This window comes from Phyllobates terribilis, unplaced genomic scaffold (assembly GCF_046119375.1).
Source record: "Phyllobates terribilis strain yellow unplaced genomic scaffold, ASM4611937v1 Scaffold_11__3_contigs__length_659146591, whole genome shotgun sequence".
Classification (NCBI taxonomy): domain Eukaryota; kingdom Metazoa; phylum Chordata; class Amphibia; order Anura; family Dendrobatidae; genus Phyllobates; species Phyllobates terribilis.
In genome coordinates, this window is record NW_027362771.1 from 326768171 (window position 1) to 326786093 (window position 17923).

A 17923-nucleotide genomic window follows, 5' to 3' on the forward strand; every position below is an offset into this window, starting at 1 on the left:
GTCTGGTGGGCCTGTCCAACCCTGCCAAGAAGCAGCCCTGGCTAAGAAAAGTCTGTGGGAAGGTTCCCGGACACTCAATGGCTGCTTTTTTGCTGTGGAGTGGCTCCTGCAATCTATAAGATTGCAATCTATAAGATCCCTTCACTGGCTCCCCATTGGCCAGAGACCAGTTCAAAACTGTAACCATGACATGTAAAGCCATCCACAACCTGTCTCCTCCATATATCTGTGACCTAGTCTCCCAGTACATACCTGCAAACTCTGATCCTCACAAGATCCCCTTCTCTACTCCGTCTTATTGCCTCTTCCCACAATTGCATACAAGATTTTTCCCGTGCATCCCTTCTACTCTTGAACTCTGTACCCCAACATATTAGACTTTCGCCTACTGTTGAAACATCTAAAATGAAGCTGAAGACCCACCTCTTCCGACAAGCTTACAACCTACAGTAACCCTTGCTCCACCATATCGCTGCACGACCAGCTCTACCCTCACCTACTGTATCCTCACCCATCCCTTAAAGACTGTTTGTGCGCCATCACAGGCAGGGTTCTCTCTGCTCTTGTACCAGTCAGTGACCTCTTTCACGTGTAAAGCGCAATGGAATAAATGGCGCTATAATCTAATATATATAATCGTATTATCCAGTCTGTCTGTCTGTCCTTCTGTCCAGGAAATCCCGCGTCGCTGATTGGTCCGGCCACGGCCAATCAGCGACGCGGGATTTTCAGAAAAAGATGGCGGCCATTAGCGGCTCGTCTGCCGCACGGAGGTCAGCGGCGATGCAGCCAGGAGATGACTGGCACTAGCCGGTCATCTCCCGGCTGCTCGCAGCAGAACTACCCCAACCGGCGGCGCCGCTGACCTCCATGCGGCTACCGTCGGGAGATCAGCAGCTAGGGCCGCTGATCTCCCGACGGCAAGTATGAAGGGAGGACCGGGGAGCGGCGCCGCCGGTCGGGATACTTCTGCTGCGAGCAGCCGCTCATCTCCCGGCTGCTCGCAGTGGAAGTACCCGCAGCGCCGCTCCCCGGTCCTCACTAATACGATTCGCTGATTGGTCGTGGCCGCGACCAATCAGCGATATTGGCACCAAATTTAAACACCGCTTTGCTGATTGGTCGCGGTCGCCGGCCGCGACCAATCAGCGATTTTGGCGCCAAATTTAAAAAACGCTCTGCTAATTGCGCCCGGTCGGCCGCATACATATTCTAGAATACCCGATGCGTTAGAATCGGGCCACCATCTAGTAATAAATAATAATAATTATACTACTTGTACTCTGGGTCAATTGATGGCACTTTCCTCGTGACTGCCCCTAAATTGATGTGTTTTTTCAGCTTTTGGTCCTGTTTGAAGGTGTTGTGTATGCGTTTGGTTTTGGCACCGATTGAATCCAATGGCGTTCGGCAATGTTCGGCGAATATTTGACAATTACATTGGTGAATATTGCAAAAACGGCGATTGTAATCCAAAACGAATATTGAAATATTCGCTCGTCTCTAATAAGAAACACCCTTAAAAAAATTATGTGGGTGTTGCATCACGGTCACCCTAGTGATATGGTGGTGGAGGATGAGGAGAAGGAGGAGGGCGACATAAAATAGAACAATTACTGAAGGGTATACCCATGTCTGGGTGTGAAGGGGTGCATGGGAATAGACCCCCCAAAAAATAACCACTGGATTTGAGTTTATGTTTGATGCTATCATCTGGTGGTTTTGAGAAGTCTGGGCCAATCTAGCCCTTGTTCATTTTTATAAAAGTCAGCCTGTCAGCATTTTCAGTTGACAGGCTGATGCACCTACCAGTTTTATCAGTTATAATGCCCTCGGCAGCACTAAAAGCCATCTCTGACTAAACGCTATTGGCCAGGACCTCCAAGGCGTAGAGAGACAGTTCATGCCACGTGTCCAGCTTGGATACCCAACAGTTGTAAGGCACAGAGACAGAGAGGAATCATGGAGGACGCTGGTATGGTCGCCAAAGTAGCGCTTCAGCATCTTCCCAAACTTTTCCCTCCTTGTGAGAGTACCCTGGGTATCAGGGCCTGGGCGCTGGGAGGGTCTGAGAAGACTGTCCCAGACCTTTGACAGCATTCTCCGGCCTCTGCCACATCTGGTTTGTTTCTCCCTCACTTGTACTCTTTGGTTGTCCAATGAACTGTCTGACTGTGACCTCTGCTGCCAGCATTGTCAGATGTGAATTTTTTTGTTGTTATACTTCTTCAACAAGAGCCTGAACTTAATATCTCCAAAAATGAACTCCTTTGTTTTCCTCCCTCTACTAACCTACCTATACCTGACTTTGCAATTTTCGTTAGGAGGTGCCACCATAAGCCTATGTGCCCACGATGCAGAAATGCTCCGGATTTTTCCTGAGTGTTTCTGCATCTTCCTGGCAGAAAAAACGCATGCGGATTTTACATGCGTTTTTCCTGTCTGGGACAAGCGTAAGTGAAGCATTTTTCACATGCGATTTCGCATGTGGGTTGTCAAGAGCTTTCCAAGTGATTTTAGCATCACTTAGAAAGTGCTTGACTACTTGGTCACACTATATAAATCCATGCAACCGGCATGGATTTATATAGTGTGCCTAAGTTATAGTAAAAGAATGGTAAAAAAAAAAAAATAAACATTATACTCACCTTCCGATGGCCAGGTTCTCCTCCAGTGCGTCCAGTGTGCTGGGTGGCTCGCGGTGGTCTAAAAGGACCTTCCATGACGTCATTTAGTCATGTGACAGGTCACGCAACCGCCGACGTCAGCGGTCACGTGACCTGTCACATGACTAAATGACGCCATGGAAGGTCCTTTCAGACCATCGCGAGCTGCCGGCGAGCCAGGATGCATCTCTATGGAAGCCGCGGGCCATCAGAAGGTGAGTATAATGTATTTTTTTATTTTAAATTCTTTTTTTTTACAGGTACTATAGTACCCGGGTCTGGAGAAGAGTCTCTTCTTCTCCAGACCCGGGTACCATCCACACATTGAACCGCTTAATATCCGCATGTGCACATGTAGTCATGTGGATATTAAGCGATTCAATGCAAGTCAATGGCGGCGAAAACGCCGTGATTACACAAAATAATTGGTAGTGCTGCGGATTTTTCCGCAATGATAATCCGCAGCGGAAATTTCCGCAGCATGTGCACAGCACATGCGGATTATCATTGGGGAACATAGCAGACCTTCTACCAAGCGTTTTTTAAGCGTTTCTGCGGTGGAATTGCGGAAATGCTTAAAAAATGCATAGTGGGCACACTGCCTTACTCCCACTCAGCATGCCTGCTGTCTTGGAGCAATATTTGGCACACAACTTTCTTTTATTCAACCTGGAAAATCACCCATTCGCTCATGTCACCTGCACCTTAAAACATCTCCAGAATTTGAACTTTTCTCACCTTTGATACTGCAAAAAGTCTTACTATCGCTCTTATTCACTACTGCAGCTCTCTTCTAATCAGTCTCCCTCTAAACAAACTGTCTCCTCTCCAATCCCATCTGAATGCAGCAGCCAGGGTTGTATTTCTATCAAGCCGCTTCACCGACGCCTCTACCCTGTGCCAGTCATTGCACTTGTTAGGTTAAAGAATCACTGCAGAATACAATACAAACTCATCTCTCTCATCCACCAAGCTGTCCACAGTTCTGCACTGGCCTATATCTCATCCCTCCCGTGTCCTCTGTTCTGCAACTGATCTAAGACTGACATCCTCTTAATCAGAACCTCACACCTCAATCTCCAAGAATTGTCTCGTGCCGTGCCAGTTTTCTGTAATGCCCAAAATGCGTACAATGCAATGGTCATGGTAAAGGCAGCGGAACATAAAGTCAGCCTTGTGTGCCAGACTGCCAACAGCCAAGACTTTCCCTATTCTCACCAAGAGTACGACTGTCTATGTTCTCTTCCTCCTCTGCCTCTTTATTATAACCCAATCCGCGTTGAGATGAGACGAGGCTGGGCTGAGTAGCATCACCCTGTATAGTTCCTTGCTCTGCCTGCAATGCCTCCTCCTTAATTGTGAGCAGCGACCATTTTAGTAGACAGAGAAGCGGGATGGTGACGTTATCGCCGCTCACCATCTTGGTGGAGTCCTCAAAGTTTTGGAGGACGGCACAGATGTCAGACATCCATGCCCACTCATCAGCTCTTATGTGCGGAGGCTGACCTGAGTCCCGATGGATGTGTTGAAGCTGGTACTCAAAAACTGCACTCTGCTGTTCAAAATCATTCAAACATCTGCAACGTTGATTTCCAACGCGTAGTCACATCGAACACCAGTCGGTGATCTGGAAGCCCTGCCAGGGCAGAGGAAGCTATAGCTGACTTTCTGAAATGGGCACACACGTGGCGTACTTTCACAAGCCACTCTGGCAGATCCGGGTAGATTTTGAGAAACTGCAGAATCACTATGTTGAGCACATGGGCCAGGCATGGTATGTGTGCGAGTTTGCCTAGTTTCAGAGCCGCCACCAGGTTCTCTGATACAGCTTTCAACAACTCTGCAACGGTGTGCGGTTTGTCACCTAAGCATACAGTCCTGCTTATTGTTATTGGCACACACAAAGTTTAAGTAAATAATCTGGAATATGTCCTGAAAAAATGAATCTAGCGATGGAGATGGAGGCTGAAGAGGAGGAGGTGGTGCAGGAGCTGTAGAATGTAGGGGCAACCCTGATTGACCCATGGTCCGCAATCCTCTGCATCGGGAGGACGTGTTCCGTCCCAGGGTCCCACTGGGTCCTGGCTTCCACAATTTTAACCCAGTGGAATGCGTCAGTGAGATGACCCATCCCTGGCCACATTCACTTCATAGAATCATAGAATCATAGAATGGTAGAGTTGGAAGGGACCTCCTGGGTCATCTGGTCCAACCCCCTGCTCAAAGCAGGATTCACTAGATCATCTCAGACAGATGTCTGTCCAGCCTCTGTTTGAAGACGTCCATTGAAGGGGAACTCACCACCTCTCGTGGCAGCCTGTTCCACTCATTAATCACCCTAACTGTCAAAAAGTTTTTTCTAATATCTAATCTGTGTCTCCTCTCATTTAGTTTCATCCCATTGCTTCTAGTCTTTCCTTGTGCAAATGAGAATAAAGATGATCCTTCTACAATGTGACAGCCCTTGACATATTTGTAGACAGATATTAAGTCTCCTCTCAGTCTTCTTTTTTGCAAGCTAAACATTCCCAAATCCTGCAACCGTTCCTGATAGGACATGGTTTGCAGACCAGTCACCATTCTGGTCGCTCTTCTCTGAACTTGCTCCAGTTTGTCTATGTCTTTTTGTCCATGTGTTTGTGGTTAGACGGTCCTTCCAACTTAAGTACACTGGGGAGGGCATGGGTAATGTTCTGGGACCCGTGCTTGTGGAAGACGGAGATGATACCGGGAGAAATAGTGGCGGCTGGAGACCGATTATGGACACCCGACCGCTGCCACCATGAGGTTGTGGAAAGCTTCCACCTACACAAACCTAAAAGGCAACATTTCAAGTGTAAGCAGTCCAGAAATGTCACAGTTTAGTACTGTGGCCTGTAGGAGGATGGGTAACTGGCTGCATACTTGCGCTTGCATTCCAAGTAACACAAAGCTACGGAGATGGAAGATCCGACCATCATGATTAATTTGGTCATTGTCTAGGAGACAAAGCACAATATTAACTCAGTGATGCGTCAGTGAGATGTACTGCAAAAACGCTGCAGAAACGCATTAAAAATGCATCGTGTGCACACAGCCTAATGGTACAAGCTCCGCTCCTGCACAATTCCTCTACTTGTTATACATGTCATTTATTGCTCTGCTTCCCTGAAAGAACTTAATGGTACAAGTACCGCTCTTGCACAATTCCTCTACTTGCTGTATATGTCATTTATTGCTCTGCTTCCCTGAAACAGCTTAATGGTACAATTCTCTGCTTGATACTTCTGCTTTGTTATCTGTCACATTCCATTCAATACTCACATACACTACCGTTCAAAAGTTTGGGGTCACCCAGACAATTTTGTGTTTGCCATGAACACTCATGCTTTTATTTATCATATGAGTTGCAAAATGATTAGAAAATATAGTCCAGACTTTGACAAGGTTAGAAATAATGATTTTTATTAGAAAGAATCATTTTCTCCTTCAAACTTTGCTTTCGTCAAAGAATGCTCCCTTTGCAGCAATTACAGCATTGCAGACCTTTGGCATTCTAGCTGCCCATGCTTCCTGAACCCCTCCCACAAGTTGGATTGTCTTGATGGGCACTTTTTGCGTACCATATGGTCAAGCTGCTCTCACAACAGCTCAAAGGGGTTGAGATATGGTGACTGCGCTGGCTACTCCATTACAGATAGAATACCAGCTGCCTGCTTCTTCCCTAAATAGTTCATGCATAATTTGGAGGTGAGCTTTGGGTCATTGTCCTGTTGTAGGGTGAAATTGGCTCCAATCAAGCTCTGTCCACAGGGTATGGCATGGCGCTGCAAAATGGAGTGATAGCCTTCCTTATTCAAAATCCCATTTACATTGTACAAATCTCCCACTTTACCAGCACCAAAGCAACCCCAGACCATCACATTACCTCCACAATGCTTGACAGATGGCGTCAGGCACTCTTCCTGCATCTTTTCAGTTGTTCTGTGCTCACAAATGTTCTTCTGTGTGATCCAAACACCTCAAACTTTGATTCGTCTGTCCATAAAACTTTTTTCTAATCTTCCTTTGTCCAATGTCTGTGTTCTTTTGCCCATATTAATCTTTTCCTTTTATTAGCCAGTGTCAGATATGGCGTTTTATTTGCACTGAAGGCCAGCATCCCGGAGTCACCTCTTCACTGTAGACGTTGACACTGGCGTTTTGCGAGTACTATTTAATGAAGCTGCCAGTTGAGGAGCTGTGAGGCGTCGATTTCTCAAAATAGAGACTCTAATGTACTTGTCTTGTTGCTCAGTTGTACAGCGGGGCCTCCCACTTCTCTTTCTACTCTGGTTAGAGCCTGTTTGTGCTCTCCTCTGAAGGGAGTAGTACACACCGTTGTAGAAAATCTTCAGTTTCTTGGCAATTTCTCACATGGAATAGCCTTCATTTCTAAGAACAAGAATAGACTGTCGAGTTTCACATGAAAGTTCTCTTTTTCTGGCCATTTTGAGAGTTTCATAGAACAAACAAATGTAATGCTCCAGATTCTCAACTAGCTTAAGGGAAGGTCAATTTTATAGCTTCTCAAATCAGCCAAACCGTTTTCAGCTCGGCTAACATACTTGTGCAATGATTTTCTAGGTTTTTCTAAACATCCATTAGCCTTCTTACACAGATAGCAAACACAATGTACCATTAAAACACTGGAGTGGTGGTTATTGAAAATTGGCCTCTATACACCTATGTAGATATTGCAATAAAAACAAGACGATTGCAGCTAGAATAGTCATTTACCACATTAACAATGTATAGAGTGTATTTCTGATTCATTTAATGTTAGCTTCATTGAAAAAAAATGTGCTTTTCTTTCAAAAATAATGAAATTTCTAAATGACCCCAAACTTTTGAACGGTAGTGTATGTCTGTCCTTTCCCCACTGTAGACTTTATATGATGTTCAGAGGTGCTAAACTTCAGAGCCTACAGAGTGTTAGCTCTGTCTTTGATCACCCAGCCATCTCTTGGTGATCTGAGCAGCTGCTAATTTAGCCACAAGCAGCACCCACAATGCCCCTCACCTGATGGTTTAGCGTGATCTATATATTTAGAAACTCCTTAAGGGGTGCACGCATGCTGGGTTTTGCACTCGTCTTCTTGTGCAAAGTGGCTTTGGAGATAAGTGGCAGTTACTTCAGAGGCAGTTAGTCAGGACAGGAGTCAGGTAACCCACACTTTGACCGCTTACTCTCTTTTAACTATGTTTCTGTTAGCTTTCACTTTTTCCCTTTTGGTCCTCCACTTTCTACTAATACCTCTAATCACTACACCTAGTAAGGAACTCTTCATCTCACCGTCCATCCTCTCCATTCATCTCACCTCCTCCTCAGAACTATTCCTCAACATTCAATCCTGTATCTCCAAACACAGAGAGACACCCCTTGCTCTCTCCTACTCCCACCTACTAATACTTTCTCTGCTCCTCCTCACTGCTGGCGACATCTCTCCAAATTCTGATCCTCCTCGTCATATCCCCACAGTCACTTCTACCTCCTATCCACGACCTACCACAAACTCTCGCAACCTTTCTAACCTTATACCCATCCACCTAATCCCCGCTTTCCCAGTTGCACTAACAAGAGCTCTGTGGAACGCTCGCTCCATCTGCAACAAACTTTCCTACATCCACAAGCTTTTCATTTCTAACAAACTTTCCTTCCTTGCCATCACCGAAACCTGGCTCACCCCCTCTGACACCGCCTCCCCAGCCGCACTTTCGTATGGTGGATTCCACCTTTCCCACAACCCCCACCCCAACGGCAAACATGGTGGAGGTGCAGGTTTTTTCCTGTCAGATACCTGGCCTTAACCCAAATCGCACTGCTGCCCTCCGTTACACTCCCCTCTTTAGAGGGACAGTATGTGCGCATCTACTCCCCCTCCAACTTCCAACTAGCCATCATTTACCGACCCTCAGGGTCAGCCACCACTTTCTTAGACCACTTCACCACCTGGATGCTTCACTTCCTTTCTGCTAACATCCCCACTATCATAATAGGTGACTTCAACATCCCCACTGACACTTCCCACTCATCTTTCTCGAAGTTCCTATCACTCACTTCCTCCTTTGGCCCTTCTCAATGGTCTTCCACAGCCACTCATAAAGATGACCACACACTGGACCTCATCTTCACCCGCCTCTGTACCCTATCTAACCTCTGTAACTCTCCTCTCCCTCTCTCTGACCACAACCTACTTACTTTCTCTGCCCTCTCCTCTCCAGGTCCACAATCCCCACTCCACAAACTTGCACACGCTCACAGAAACCTCAAACACCTTTACCTACACTCACTCTCTGAATCCCTCCTCCCTCTTACAGACATAAATTCCCTACATGACACAGATGTTGCTGCTGCTTTATATAACACCACAACAGCTGCAACTCTCAATTTGTCGCCCCCCTCATGCATACCAAAGCTCACACAATCAACAGGCAACCCTGGCACACCAACCTTACTAAAGAACTGCGACGGGCCTCCAGGGTTGCTGAGCTGAGATGGAAAAGGTCCCACTCCATCAAGCACTTCATTGCATTCAAACAATCCCTCACTATTTTCAAGTCCACACTCACTGCAGCAAAACAAACACACGTCTCATCTCTCATATCCTCCCTGTCACACAACCCTAAACAGCTATTAAACACTTTCAATTCTATCCTCAATCAACGTCAATGGCTGTTCACTCTCCCCAGTCCCACAAGCTCGCTGCCTTGGGGTAACAATAAACTCTGATCTCTCCTTCAAACCACATATCCAAGCCCTTTCTACTTCCTGCCGACTCCAACTCAAAAATATCTCCCGCATCCGCGCATTCCTCAGCAAAGACTCTGCAAAAACACTAGTGCATGCCGCCCTCATCATCTCCCGCCTCGACTACTGCAACCTCCTGCTCTGTGGCCTCCCTTCCAACATGCTCGCGCCCCTCCAATCTATTCTAAACTCTGCTGCACGACTAATCCACCTGTCCCCCCGCTATTCTCTGGCCTCTCCCCTCTGTCAATCCCTTCACTGGCTCCCCATTGCCCAGAGACTCACGTTTAAAACCCTAACCTTGGCATACAAAGCCATCCACAACTTGTCTCCTCTATACATATGTGATCTAGTCTCCCGGTACCTACCTGCACGCAACCTCCGATCCTCACAAGATCTCCTTCTCTACTACCCTCTTATTTCTCCTTCCCACAATTGCATACAAGATTTCTCCCGTACATCCTCCCTACCCTGGAACTCTCTACCCCAACATATCAGACTCTCGCCTACCGTGGAAACATTCAAAAGAAACCTGAAGACTTACCTCTTCAGACAAGCCTATAACCTGCAGTAACCACCACTCCACCACATTGCTGCATGACCAGCTCTACCTCCATCTCCTGTATCCTCACCGATCCCTTGTAGATTGTGAGCCCTCGCGGGTAGGATCCTCTCTCCTCCTGTACCAGTCGCTGACTCGTTTTGTTAAGATTATTGTAAGTGTTTTTGCTATGTAAACCCCCTTTTTCACATGTAAAGTGCCATGGAATAAATGGTGCTATAATAATTATTAATAATAATAATAATAATCTACAAAAACACCAGTGCACGCCCTCATCTTCGCCCTTCTCGACGACTGCAACCTCCTGCTCTGTGGCCTCCCTCCTAACACTCTCGCATTCCTCCAATCTATCCTAAACTCTGTTGCCCGACTAATCCACCTCTCCCCTCGCTATTCCCTGGCCTTTCCTCTCTGTCAATCCCTTCACTGACTCCCCATTGCCCAGAGACTCCAGTTCAAAACCCTAACCTTGGCATGCAAAGCCATCCACAACCTGTCTCCTCCATAAATCTGTGACCTAGTCTACCGGTACTTACCTGCACGCAACCTCCGATCCTCACAAGATCTCCTTCTCTATTCCCTTCTTATCTCCTCTTCCCACAATCGCATACAAGATTTCTCCCGTGCATCCCCTTTTCTCTGGAACTCTCTACCACACCATTTCTGACTCTCCCCTTCAGTTGAAACCTTCAAAAAGCACCTGAAGACCCACCTCTTCTGACATGCGTACAACCTGCAGTAACCGTCGCTCCACCATACCGCTGCACGACTAGCTCTATCTTCACCTACTGTATCCTCACCCATCCCTTGTAGACTGTGAGCCCTCACGGGCAGGGTCCTCTCCTCTCCTGTACCAGTCACCATCACATTTTTGTTCAAGATTATTGTAATTGTTTTTGCAATGTATACCCCTTTTTCTCATGTAAAGCGCCATGGAATAAATTACACTAAAGTAATAATAATAATGTGGTCCAGACTCACGGCTACTGAGACTGGACCATGTTGAAGACAGGGTGGTGGTGGTGGCAGACTGACTGTAAGCATTATCTGCTATCCAACCAACAACCTTTTCACACTGCTCTGGCTTCACTAGTGGTGTTCCGTGGCCCCCTAGAAATTGGGGCAGGAAGGTAGTTTGACATGACGTGGGTGTTTGTTGTGCTCCCTCAGCAGGCACAATTTCATCTTGCCTACGGCCTCTGCATGCACTATCACCATCACCATAACATCCACTTCTCCGTCCCTTGACACACATCTTGCCCATTTTAAATGGAGTTTAATATTTGTCACGTTGCCAAAAATGTTTGTATTATTACTGCAGTAATATAGGATCACGTCTGATGGATGACCACAGTTTTAGGCAGTGACCTGGGAGTCAGAGATGCTTTACCCCACGGTATTCCCATGTCTTTTCAGCACTGTATGAATGTGTCTCATCATGTCTCACACACCACATGGCCAGATAAGGTAGTAAAATGTTAAAATTACATTTCCCGGTGAATGCAGTTTTCACGGTTGAAAGCAATGCAAAAGTGAAAAAACGCATCAAACACGCTACGTGTGAACATAGCCCAATGTGTGCCAGACATTTTTGTATATTTATGTTGCCTTATATACAAGTCATTACCCTGGAAAGGATGTTCCTTACTATTTTTCCCAGGAAAATCCATTTTGGTTTCGTTTTTGTATGTTTTATTGTGAGTCCGTAATACCTTTGACAACATTGTTGACAGCAGTGACCTGGAAGTCAAAAATGCTTGCAGGGGTCTTCCTCATGCTGTTCCCAAGTCATTTGAGCACTGTTCCCATCGATTTGGGCAATTTTTAGGTCCTCTGCAGACCGCCGGGGGTGCCGCCGGAAAAATGGTCAAGTTTCCCATAGACTTACATTGTGCTCGTTACTCGATCGAGCACTCAAGCATTCCAATTTGCTCGACTCGAGCAACGAGTACCCGAGCATTTTAGTGCTCGCTCATCACTAGTAACAACCCATCCAATCCACACAGACAAAAAATCAAACTTTGCATAAGTTAAGTTATGTGTAATAATGAGAAATGACACAGGGAAAAAGTATTGAACACGCTTACTGAAAATTATTTAATACTTAGAACAAAAGCCTTTGTTAGTGTATGGAGAAACCAGTCACATGCATTGCTCAGGAGTGATTTTGGCCCATTCTTCCACACAAACACACTTCAAGTCCTGAAGATTCTGTGGGCTCCTTCTATGAACTCTGAGCTTTAATTCCTTCTATAAATCTCTCTTGGATTCAGGTCAGGTGATTGGCTGGGCCATTCTAGTAGCTTTATTTTCTTTTTCTGAAACCAATTGAGAGTTTCCTTGGCTGTGTGTTTGGGATCATTTTCTTGCTGAAATGTCCACCCTCGTTTCAACTTCATCATTCTGGTAGATGGCAGCAGATTTTTTTCAAGAATATCTCGGTACATTTGTCCATCCAAACTTCGATCAATAACATGACGTTTGCAAGTGCCATATGCTAAAATCAACCCCACATCATGATGTTCCCACCTCCAAACTTCACTGCTGGTATGGTGTTTTTGGGGCGATATGCAGTGCCTTTTGGCCTCCAAACATGGAGTGTATTAAGGCCTCCAAAGAGTTACATTTTGGTCTCATCTGACCAGACTATATTCTCCCAGTATTTAACAGGCTTGTCTAAATGTCGTTGGGCAAACTTTATACGCACTTGAACATGGTTTTTGTTCTGCAATGGAGTCTTATGTGGTGAATGTGCATGCAGGTCATGGAGGGTGAGTGCATTACTGCATTATTGCAGCTGCTGATTCCAGGTCTTTCTATTGCTCTCCACAGGTGGTCCTTGGCTCTTGGACAACTCCTATGATAATTCTTTTTACTCCTCTGTCTGAAATCTTGCGGAGAGTATTTGGTGGTGACAAGTTTATGTTGAAATGATGTTCTTTCCACTCCCAGATTATGGCCTCAACAGTGCTCACTGGAATCTTCAGTAGTTTAGAAATTCTTCTGCAACCAATGCATCAGTATGTTTTGCAATAATAAGGTTGTGAAGGTCATGAGACAGCTCACTGGCTTTACCCATCATGAAATGTTTCTTGTGTGGCACCTTTGTAATGAGACACCTTTTTATAGGCCATCACTTGGACCAGCTGATATTACTTTTCATTAACTGGCAAGATTGCTTCTAATTACTCATAGATTTCAGCTGGTGTCATTACTTTCCACTTACCGACATCTGGCGAGACTTTAATGTCAATAGCACCTATAAGAATATATTTACTTGGAAAATTGGTGACGTGTTCAATACTTATTTCACCCCCTGTACATATACACTGTATCACAACACTTACACTTTACACACATACAGTAGAAAAAATGGATGATGGAAGCATCGTTCATAAGAAGGGCACCAGATATGTTAAATATGCATTTGACAAGGATAGTCAAATTTTTTATTAGACTGGAGCATTACTTTAATTTTTAATTAAATGAATTGCTAATTAAGGGAATTGAGATTTGTTTGTAGTTAATCTTTGTTTTTTTTGTTGATCTATAAATCTTTATGCTAACATGTCTACACTTCTTGGTTTTTTTATTTCAGTTAATAAGAAAAATGTCTTCTAGTAAAGATTACAAGTCCCTAGTCAAGGGCATCAAAAATCTAGATTTTTCAGGGGCCAGTGTGCCATGCAGTCTTCTACTGATTGGTGACAGTGCATTCCCAGTGGTGGTGAGTCCTGCAAAGCATGTCCTTATTGCTGCCTCTAAGTATGGAAAAGGACGACTTGTAGCCATGGCCCATGAAATATTTTTGGATCAACCTCAGTTCATGGATTTTCTGAAGAATGCAATATCCTGGTTGAAACCTTCCTCAGATGCAGTAATTGGAGTTGACACAAGCTTCAACAATTTGGAGGAGACACTCTCTGCCTCTGGACACGAGGTTGAGAAGATTTCTTGTCTGAAGGAAAATTTAGGAGTTCTTTGTACAACCGGTTATGAGGAGAGTCAGGCAGATGCGATTATTTCATTTGTAAAAGAAGGAGGAGGTCTTCTTATTGGAGCGCATCCCTCAGATTGGGCCTCCAAACACAAGTCAGATAATGTCCTGTTTAATTTTCCTGGAAATAAGATAATCTCTGTTTCTGGAATGTATTTTACAGAGACATCTGGAGAAAATGAAAATTTTAATATCAGTGATCAAATGCCATTAACACCATGGTGTAATGTGTGAGTATACATAGTTTAAGATGTTTCTAATAATTTACAAATGTAGTCTTATCAAATATGTAAATATAATGTAACATTTAAAATACCATTACTATACATAATGTTTAATTTAATCTGATGTTATGACTCAAATGTCAAGAAAATACACGGGTTTATGACACTTTGGACACTTTGAGGAGCCCATGGCCCTGTTTCTTGCATTTCAGAAAATGTATGAAGTTGAGTCTTCTAAAGAGCATTAAACATCTTACACTGAATGACTATTTTATTAGAGACATGCCCTTTCATGATTGGAGCTTCCCAATATGAATATTAAACAAGTAAGTGCAATGTGAAAAAATAAATGTGGATCAGTTTCAGTGAGAATGCCCATTAGAATCAAATAATTGAGCAATCTGAGTGACTTTCAATAAGACATCGTCATTGGTTACAAAATAGCAAAAGCCTATATATTAAAAGCTGCCAATCTTGTCTGGTTTTCTTATGCAATTGCATTTTAGAGTGGTGTAATCCAAGAAAATTCTCCAGTGAAAGGGGACCCTGTGGACATAAATGACCTGTCAAGATAAATATTCAAAGGAAGATGTAAAGATTTGTTTTCATGATCAAATTGTGCACTGCCATGGAACCGAATACAACGCTAGTGCTCCAACTAACATGTCTGAATGCACAACTCAGCACTCCTTATTAATTAATGTCTATAAGAACAGAAAACTGGTTTGAGTGACATTTTATGACTCTTGTGTGGAAAATGAGAGGAAAAACTTGATCAAATTGCCTGTTGAGATTAAATCAGATTTCTGTAGCACCATGCTGATGGGAAAGTCTGCGTCAATGAATGAGCTCTTCTTGTCAGGTGACAGTTATTCAGGCTTGTTGAGGGGGAGAAATGTTGTGAGAAATGTTTCCCTGGCATCCCTTGATTGACATTTGGATGGATATTTACTAAGACTTACCTAAGTATTGTGGTTGACCAAGTTCATCCCTTCATGGCAGGTGTTCACCAATGGCAGAAGATCACTTGCCGTAGGCAATGCACCATACAACAAGGCTCATACAGTCATAAACTTTTTCTAGAAAGATGACAGTGAGTTTTTCTTGTTCCCTTGGTTTCACAGACCCCCGTTCTTAATTCTACATAGTTTTGAACACCAAAGGAAGAACAATGTTCTAATAGATGGGTGTCTCCATAAAAGTGGCCATTCAGTGTATATTGTAGTAAAAAAAGAAATCTCTGCATTTTTCAGGAGCTCAGCCATATCCTTCTTCCTCTTTACACACCTGTATCTGGCTGTAAGAAACTGGCTACAGGAGAAACACCCCTCCATGTCTGCAGTACAACTCAAAGTAGCTAAACCGATACCCTTCTACCAAGTTCTACACCTCAGCCATTTACAAGCCAGAGCTGGAAGAGATGCATGTTCCTTAAAAAAAAGATAAAAAAAACCTGTGTACAAAAAGTTATCTATTTTATCTCCATGTTTTTATTCATTTCTATGTTTATTGATGCTTTAAATAATCATATATGTAATTCAAATTCTCACTTATAGATCCTGTGCCCCAAAGCAGAATATGCGGCTGATCTTCTCATATACCATGTTCCAATTATATTACTGGTATATTTGTATGTAGCAGAGGGGCCTTTAGACCTGGTTAGGTACCAGGATTTTGGTGGTATTGCTGCTTCTGCATCTCCCTATATCTATGTCCCTCCAAATATGTTGTATATCAATAAATTAAAAAAATAATTTAATTAAAAGGGACTGCTCAATCAAGATTGGAACATGTTTATATACTAAATACATTACCTTGGTTCAAATTTCTCAGATAAATGTTTTAAATGTGCTGTTCTTTGTGATGATTCTCTATTTACAGTGTGGACTTTTCAGCAGACCAAAAGATTTTTCTGCAAGATGTAACCAATTTGGACATCCATGGAGCATGTATTTCTTCAGAACTTTTACTTCATGGACCTCTGACATTTCCAGTTGGAATGACTGATAACTTTCAATGCTTTGCTGGTGCTGCCTTTTATGGCAGGGGACGTGTTGTTGTTGAGGGTCATGAATCATTCTTTGATAAACCTGAACTTAAGACTTTCACCATGAACGCATTATCTTGGTTAGGCATGGGTAGAAAGGGAAAGATCGGTGTTAATAAAGCTTTGAAAGTTCTTCCTGACTTCTTACAGAAAGAAGGCTTACCTTTTGTGGTATCTGATTTGGATCCAGAACTCAGTGTGTACTGCTGTGCAGCTTACAATGATCATGAGAGAGAAAAAATTCAGCAGTTTGTGGCAGAAGGAGGAAGTCTTCTTATCGGTGGTCAATCTTGGTACTGGTCCTACGCCAATCCAAATGTGGTTTCTCAATATCCTGGCAACAAGATCATTAACAAATTTGGAATCACCATTCTGTCAAGGACAATTCCGAAAAAAGTGTATCAACCATTGGATCCTGATGCAGCAGCTAATACATATCACTTTCTCAGAGCGTTGCATCAACTCTTAAGAGATGTTAAGAGTGAAGCTGAGCCAAAACCACCCCTGAGCTCTTGGCTAATCCAGTTCAGAAACGATGTGTCAAATTTTTTAAAGTTACCAGCAAGTCCTCTAATTTCATCAATAAAGCAAGAGCTTGCAGATCTGGTACATGGAAGTAATTTACCTAATGTTAGTATAACGAATCCAGTGAAAAACGCCTCCATAGATGCTTTTATCTTGAGCTTGGCCTTTGATATCAGCTGTATTGATGACCCAGCATTATGTGATTTCCAATGCGCAGATACAGATGTCGCAACAATACAGATTGATGCTACAAATGATGGTAATGTATCTTTTTACATCTAGCAGTAAAAACAAAAAAATATAGTTAACATTTTGCAGTCTAAGTAAGGCTTAAATGTGTTGTTCAGTATTATAAAAATAAGGTTGCTCTCTTTTATAAATATCGCTACACACTACCACTGACCATGAGTTGTTTGTGGCATTATAGCTCTGTCCTATTCACTTCAAGATGTTACATTCTACTTTGCTGTAAATTTATACCAACCATGAGGCAACATAAAGAAGAGAATTGTACCATGCCAAGTTGCACCAAACACAGTCCGCACCCACTATAGAGCAGGCTTAGGTCCTGAGTTCCGTAAGGTAGATGTGCACTTGACATTCCCCGAACATGTGCCTCCAATTTTACCCCCTTTCTGACATTTGCTGCACATGTATGTTGGAAAGTGGTTAAAAAGGATGTAATACTATGAACTTACATAAGAATGCAGGAATGGTTTATACACCGCTTTATTTATAGACTGTAACTTTGGATACACAGCTCTACTTAGGTGCTGTATGCACAAAGTGGTAGGATGTTTTTTTAATAAAGGTTATATAAAAAGTACTTATATTTTTATTTCAGGTGCATTGAAACAAATTAAATAAATTATTTTGAAGATGGGCACAATCTTTAATTCATTAAAATTAAAGTTTAAATGTTATATAATTCATGACTCATCCACGTTTGTTTCATGCATTGTTTGCCATGGGGGTAACTTTTCTACTTGCAGAGAGTGACATGTTAAGCCTGGCATGCCAAGTTGAGGAGACTTTTAAGCAGCAATGCTCCTCTTGGAAATATGCAAATTGTTTCTTCAGAGAGGAACAGAACTAGAACTCTAGTGTCACCTATAGGCAGTAGCAATCCTAAA

The 17923-nt window shown here is 43.4% G+C and overlaps 1 protein-coding gene across 2 annotated transcripts in view; it reads left to right on the top strand.

The window, feature by feature from the left end:
- Nucleotides 1–17923, top strand: part of LOC141166189 (TRPM8 channel-associated factor homolog) — a 186435-nt gene that overhangs the window by 28131 nt on the left and 140381 nt on the right. For both annotated transcript variants that reach the window (XM_073652639.1, XM_073652640.1), the window contains exons 2-3: nt 13596–14224; nt 16100–17049. In XM_073652639.1, the coding sequence (XP_073508740.1) occupies nt 13608–14224; nt 16100–17049 (1567 nt within the window). In that variant the 5' untranslated portion in view covers nt 13596–13607. The remainder of the gene's footprint in view (nt 1–13595; nt 14225–16099; nt 17050–17923) is intronic.